General features: G+C 25.9%; 1 protein-coding gene across 1 annotated transcript in view; it reads right to left on the bottom strand.

The window, feature by feature from the left end:
- LOC117181377 (importin subunit alpha-7) overlaps positions 1 to 7,447 on the bottom strand; it is a 26,218-nt gene that overhangs the window by 12,092 nt on the left and 6,679 nt on the right. The window contains exons 4-5 of the mRNA XM_033373970.1: positions 5,659 to 5,882; positions 2,748 to 3,011 (exon numbers count right to left, since the gene is read on the bottom strand). Of these exons, the coding sequence (XP_033229861.1) occupies positions 2,748 to 3,011; positions 5,659 to 5,882 (488 nt within the window). The remainder of the gene's footprint in view (positions 1 to 2,747; positions 3,012 to 5,658; positions 5,883 to 7,447) is intronic.

The following is a 7,447-nucleotide window of genomic DNA, read 5'->3' on the forward strand; positions in this document are numbered from 1 at the left end:
GCACGAGAATTCTGGATCAATCTGAAAAATCTCTATCCCATCCACACACTACTCCTTTCCCCTGCCGAGTGAGTCACGCCTATCCCGAAAGGGAAATGGCTTTATGGTGTAATAATAATAATAATAATAATAATAATAATAATAATAATAATAATATTTCAACAAAAAATACAAAATATCCAACAAAAGAATTGAATCATGAACCAAACAATATTATTACCTCATCAACAAAATACATGAATTTGTAATCAAATAGTGGCATATTCGAATAAAAAAATTAATTTTCAATGAAGAAGATTAACTTTCTACGGAAAAAGACAAAAAAACATGCATTTTCAATTTAAATAGTTAATGTTTCTACGAAATAAAAAGATAAATTTTTATCGAAAAAGTTCATTTTTCAAGCTTAAAGGTCTAATGTAGTAGAAATACTTTGACTTTTAATCCCGAAAAGATAAATTTTCAATAAAAAAAAGTCCATTTTAGACCAACAAAGATGAATTCTCCACAAAATAGGTGAATTTTTAACGAAAAAATCATTTATTTTTAATCAAGCAGTTGCATTTAGAACCAAATAATTGCACTTTCAAGCAAAAAAGATGAATTTAAATAAAAAAATTTATTTTTAATCAAATGATCGAAATTTCAAACAAAAAAGTTTAAACTGCAACCAAAAACAGTTGGATTTTCTACCAAACAATTGAATATTCAAGTGAAAAAGACGAATTTTTTATAAGACATTTGAAATTTCAACAAAAAAGTTCATTTTCAACCACGAAAAATATACATATACTATCCAGAAAGACGAAATTTCAAAAAAATTGTTAAATTTCCAGTAAAATAATAAGAATTTCAACCAGATAATAAATTTTGTAAGAAAAAAAATAATTCTGAACCAAAAATATAATAATATACTTTTTTATAATAAGGGGAAAAAGAGGGGAATATGGAAAGAGTGTAAAATCTGACATTGAATAACTTTTTCATACTATAAACTTCATAGATAGATTAATTTAATATTATTTTTGTTAGAAAAAATCTAAAATGAGATGGATTAAAGTGAATAAAGTGGACTTTTCTTTAAGAAAAGTGACTTTTTCTTTAGAAAATGACTTCCGATAGAACGTGTTTGGGACATTTCAAAGGTTTTTTTAAATTCCAGCCAAAATTCAGCGCGACTATGTCAACGATTTAGTTAAGTATAAAAACCCCAAAAAAAGAAGTATTAGATTTTTCAAATCAGAATTTTACGTGACATTTTTTGTTGAAATTTATTGGTTCCATAGTAGTTTTAAGGAAAATATTTACTATAAATTCATGTCAGACACTAAAAAAATAAGGGCATCTTAAATTTATTTATAAATTCCTTAAATTTCACACAGCCTAAAAAAAGCTGCCAATTTATCATTTTAAAGTTCACCGATCTTGCTTTTGAATGAAATTATAATATATATTATACTAAACTAAAATGTCATGGAACTTTAATAAAGCCTTTGATTTCCTTTTTACACAAACATTTAGAAGGCTAAAAAAACTACTTTTCATTAAGTTAACCATTTTCACATCTATTCAATTGATTGGGTCCAAAAATTATATAAAAATATATGCAAATTCATAAATTCGACCTTGTTTATATAAACCTGGCGTTTATATAAAAATATTCTACAGAGAAATTGTGTATCATGCAATGATAAAACTTTTTTGTGCACAACATGGTATGGTGAAATCATTATTTTTTCGTTTTAATCAACCAAAAATGAAAACCACGCTGAATTGTCATGATTTTGGTCAAAAAAAAAAAACTATACCTTTTTGCCACATGGTGCCGAAAAATGGAACTAGAAAGAGTAGGTACAATTTTAAACATGTATTTTAATTAGGACATAAAAGTATGTTTACGATTGTTTTGTGAAGTATAAAACAATGATTGAATACTAACAACAAATGTTCATCAAAAACAAATAGTCTTAGATAGAATTTCCATCTTATAAGTGAAAAAACATATTTTCGTGAAATAGGTTTTAAAAAAAAATACAATTATTTCATTATTTTCTGTGAATTTCAATGTATTTTAAGGTTAAATAAACTTTATTATAATACATATAGCAACAAATTTTATCCATATCATGCCAATAGTGCGAATAATAGACGACTGGAATTTAAACACGAATTCTAACCTAACTTTTAGATCAGATTTTTAAATAATAAATATTTCAGGTATATACTAAAAAAATTTCTGTTAGAAAATTTGGTTTTCACTGTATAATATGTAAATTCCATCTAAAACACTTTGTTGCCGATAAAGACTTATTTTTGTTTTTCAATAAATACTTTAAACTTCACAAAAAAATGGTTAAAACACTTTTATGCATAAATTAAAATGCATCTTTAAAATCGTGTCTATTCTTTCTAGTTCTAGTTCTAATGTTTATCACAAGGTGGCGTATCGCAGTTTAACCATTCCCAATAGTCAATAGTTTAAGAGTAAGACCAGTCTTTACAAGGAAAATAAAAAGTTTCGTGTAGCTTTTCCCATTTATGGAGAAAGCTGTTAATTTTTCATGATGTACTTTTGTGACCAGCTTAAAGATCTGGAAGAACTACAACTATTTTGTGTTCAACATTTTTCTCTGAAATCAATAGTTTTCGAGAAAAAAATCCATTTTGATTTTATAAAATTGTTGAATTACTAAATTATTTTCTTTTTTTTGTGTGAAGAATATTTAGAAAATAATATTCAAACTTACATTAATAGCTCAACGAGACGCCTGCAGACTCCAGCGTCAATGACGGCCTGAATCTTGTCATTTGGACCATCACTCAAGTACGACAGCGCCCAACAAGCGTCGGCAAGGACATCGCTGTCGTCATGATTGAGAAGGTGAGCCAAGACTGGCAAACAGGGTGCTACCTGTGCAAACGCCGGGGCCGGATTTTTACCACGACAAAGATTTGACAATGCCCAGACCGCATTACGTGTCATAGATAGACGCGTCGTTTTCGAGAGAATCCTGCAAAGAATAAACTTTGTTTATTACAGGGATCGAACCTCAAAAGGAGCTCAAGAAAGGGAAAATAGGGTAATTTTCTCACGAAAAAGGGGCAAATAGAGGAAGGATTAAACACACATTTTTACATGTCGAAAAGAATGATCAATATTTTTATAAAAAATGTTATATTTTTAAATATATTTCAATTATTTCTGCCATTAAAGAATGTGTATATGTTTAACATCGTTCTCATAAATATTTCTTTCCAAGATTTGACATTTCTTCCTTTTGATAATTTCAATATAAACTTAAAACTACACTTTTTAGTAAAGCGAAGTAAAATGCGTAAAATTAATCCAATCGTTTTGAGATGAGAGACAACAATTTTGGGATAAAAAATATAAAAAAAAGAAAGAATCAGTTTTTAAAAAAATTGCCTTGCTTAGAATTTGTAGAATATGTACAAAAACATAACTGTTATCTACTAAAGTTATTGAATTTCAACCCAAAAAAGACGATTTTTCAACCAAATAAATGAATTTCCAACTAAGGAAGATCTAATGTCAGCCAAATATGGAATAGCTCCATTTTCAGTTTAAAAAAATAATTTTTAACAAACAAACAAAAATTTAAAAAAAGTTAAATATTCAACTAAAGAAATACATTTTTCACTAAAATTATGTATCTTCAAAAAACTAGTTGAAGCAAAAAATTGAATTTTCAACCAAAGAGATTAATGTTCTACCAAGAACTATAATTTTTTAACCAAATACATAAGTTTTCAAAAAAGGACACATTCTCAGTCACAAATAGAGTAGATAATTTTTCAGTTACAAAAATCAAATTTTAACAACAAAATAAATTTTTAATCCCATAGTTAAATTATAAACCTTAAAAATTAATTTTCAACTAAAATAGTGAAGTTAAGAAATGATATTTTAACCAAAAAAAGGAATTTCCAATAGAATAGTTAAATTTTCAAACAAAGAAATGAATTTTCAACCAAAAAATATACATTTTCCGCCAAAAAAGAAATAGTTATATTTTCATTTCGACAAAATTCATTTTTAAGAACAAAAATACATTTTTATAAAATAGTTCAAATTTCTATCACAAAGATGAATAATTAACCAAGACTTAAAAAAATAAATTTTTATAACAAGAAATTTTTTTTAACAAAATAATTCAATTATAAAAAAAAAACATTAAAAAATGCTGAATCACCGACTAGAGAAATTAATTTTTAACAAAGTGTTTCCACCTTCAATTAAGTAGTTGATTTAAAAAAATGATTGAATCTTAAACCAAAAAAGAATTTATACGATAAGAGATACATTTTTTAAATAGAAATGACAAATTTGAACAAAATAATTTAATTTTCAATCAAGACAGATTTTTCAGTAAATAAGGAAAAAATCATAAAAAATGTTGTAATTTCATGCCAAAATACCATTTTTTTATCAAACAATAGCGATTTCAACCAAAAAACATTTTTTAACAAAAAAGTTAAGTTTGAACATAAAAGTTAAGTTTTCAAACAAAGAAATTAATTCTCAACTAAAATGATGAATCTATAACAAACAAAAATTATTTTTAACCAAATAGTTGAATTTTATACCAAAAAGATCAATTTTCAACTAAAAAGCTTAATTTTCGACCAAAAAAGTTGAATTTAAAAAAAATTACGTTAATTTCTTACCAAAGACAGATTTCTGACCAAAAATGGAATCGATATATTGCCATTTGAAAAAATAAATTTTTTTTAAATAGTCCAATTTGCAACCAAATAAAAAAAATCTCCAAAACAATGATCAATTTTCCACCGTTAATGGAATAGTTATATTTTCATTAAAAAAATCATTTTTAACAAAAAATAGATTTTTATAAAATAGTTCAATTTTTAACTGAAAATGTGAATATGAATTTAAAAAAAAAGTTTTCCAAATTAAATGCAGAATCATCTACAAAGAAAGAGTGATTAAAAGAGTGGTCACAGTTTCAACTGAATTGTTCAATTTTCAACGAAAAATATAATAGTTGATATTACAATCAAAAGTTTTAATTTTAAATTAAGAACAATGAAATTCAATCAAAAAAGACGAATTTTCAACAAAATAGTTGAATGCTCAAGCAAAACAGATTAATTTTTAACTAAACAGTTACATTTTTGATCAAAGAAGATGAAGTTTTTCCCAACAAGAGATACATTTTTGAATAAAAAAGAAAATATTTCAACAAAAGTTTAATTTTCAATCAAGAAAGATTTCTCAGTCAATGAGGAAAAAAAATGGTATCCAAAATGTTGTATTTTCATAGTAAAATATTAATTTTCTATAAAACAGTTGAGTTTTAAAACCAAAAATATGAATTTTCAACAAAAAAAAAAGTTAATTTTCAACCAAATAGTTGAATTTTTTACAAGAATATTTTTATTTTCAACCCTAACAAACGAATTTTCAAACAAAAAATGACTTTTTAACAAAATGGTTTAAATTTCAACAAAATAGTCAAATTAACTTCAACTTCAGTTTTTCAACAAAAAAATGAACTGACCCTCACTGGTTTTAAATGCCCCGATTTTTCAGAATTTCCTGACCTGTAGCAACCCTCTGTATCTCAAAAATTCTTTTGAAACATTTATTTTTAAAATACAAAACTGATGACGTACTGTAAAAGAGGCATAAGAATGCCACTGTTGAGCACATGATCTCTGCACTCAGGACTGTCTCCCGCGATGTTTCCCAATGCCCATACAGCTTGTTCCTGGACGTCTTGGTAATCCGAGGAGCCGAGCAACGCTATAAACATAGGCACTGCACCGGCTTCTATCACGATGCGTGTTTGCTGAGATGTTCCACTCGCAATATTTGTCAACGCCCAAGCGGCTTCAAACTGTAATCAAATTGAGTTTCAGTTTATCTCTCCATTTCGATGTCTATTCAGGGTGGCCATTTCAATCGAGTTTAAAAATTCCCGATTCGCTTAACCGCGTGAAACTAGAATTTTTTCATTTGAAGTAATCGAAACTGAACTGCAAATTAAATCATTCAAAGTAAAACTCTTTTGAACTGTAAACTTCTTAAATTTAGTTTAAACATTTTTTTTCTCCAGAAATTTTTTATTCAAATGCTCAATAATTTAAACTTATAAAATAGAAGCTTTTAACTGTTTCCAAATTGACAATTTGAAACTAAATTCCATGAAACTATAAAATTTTTAATTTTAAACTGATTAAGTTGAGTTAAAAACATGTTAATTCCGACATTTTTAATTCAAATGCTCAATCTTTTAGACAAGTATGAAATGGAAGCTTTTTAACTTTCTAAATTAACCTTTTAAAATTAAATTACATCGAACTGTAAAATTTTAAATTTTGAAACTTTTATCAATTGAATAGATCAGAAATTTAGGATTAAAAAACTAAAATTAATCCTCCCTTTCAACTCACATTAATAAAAAATAAAACACGTCTTTTCCAACTCAGCAAAAACTTGAAAATAAAGTTCCGACCTTTCGTCAGAACGACAAAAATTCCTAATTTTTGTATATAAATTTTGTAAAATAAAAATATTTTAAAAATACTTATCCTCGTCTAATTCACAAAAAAATGTATCTCCTTAATTTTATAAAATGATCACAAGAAAAAAATTGACATTTTTCAATTTAAAAAAAAAACGTCTCATTCAACTTTATAAAAATCTTAAAAATAAAAAAAGTTCCGTTTCAGATTTATAAAAAAAAATACAATCAAAATTTCTTAATTTCCAACTCAATAAATATCTTAAAAACAAAAAAATGTCCCTCTTTCAATTCACAAAAACTTACAAATCGCAATTTCCTACCTTCGAACTCAATCAAATTGTTAAAAATGAAACATTACCTTTTTCCAATTCAAATAAAAAACTAAAATAAAGAGTTTCCCTTTTAAACTGAATTAAAGTAATAAAAAGAACAAATTACTTCATCCACTTCAGAAAAAATCAGCACAATTTCGTCTCTTTCAACTCTATAAAAACCTTAAAAATAAAAAGTATCTGTTGCATTTCAAAAAAAAAACTTTGATATCAAAATTGCCTCCCGTCCAACTCGATAAAAATGTAAAAGTGAGAAAATTTCCTATTCCATTTAAAAATAACTTGAAAACAAACTCAAAAATCAAAAAGGTTAAAAAGCAAAAATGATAAGTAACCAAAAAGTTATCGCTCGCAATTCAATAAAAATGATAAAACAATAAAGGGCCTCTTCCAAATTAGGTTATATTAGAAAATTAAATTTCTGCGTTTCAACTCTATAAAAATCTTGAAAATAAAAAAATGTCCCTTTTCAGATTCAAACAAAAAAAAATGACAACCAATATTTCTTACGTTCCAACTCGATAAAAATATTAATGACAAAAAAATGTCCCTCTTTCAATTCACAAAAAATTATAAATCGCAATTTCCTCCTTTCCAACTCTA

Source organism: Belonocnema kinseyi, chromosome 10, assembly GCF_010883055.1.
Source record: "Belonocnema kinseyi isolate 2016_QV_RU_SX_M_011 chromosome 10, B_treatae_v1, whole genome shotgun sequence".
In the NCBI taxonomy this organism is placed as follows: domain Eukaryota; kingdom Metazoa; phylum Arthropoda; class Insecta; order Hymenoptera; family Cynipidae; genus Belonocnema; species Belonocnema kinseyi.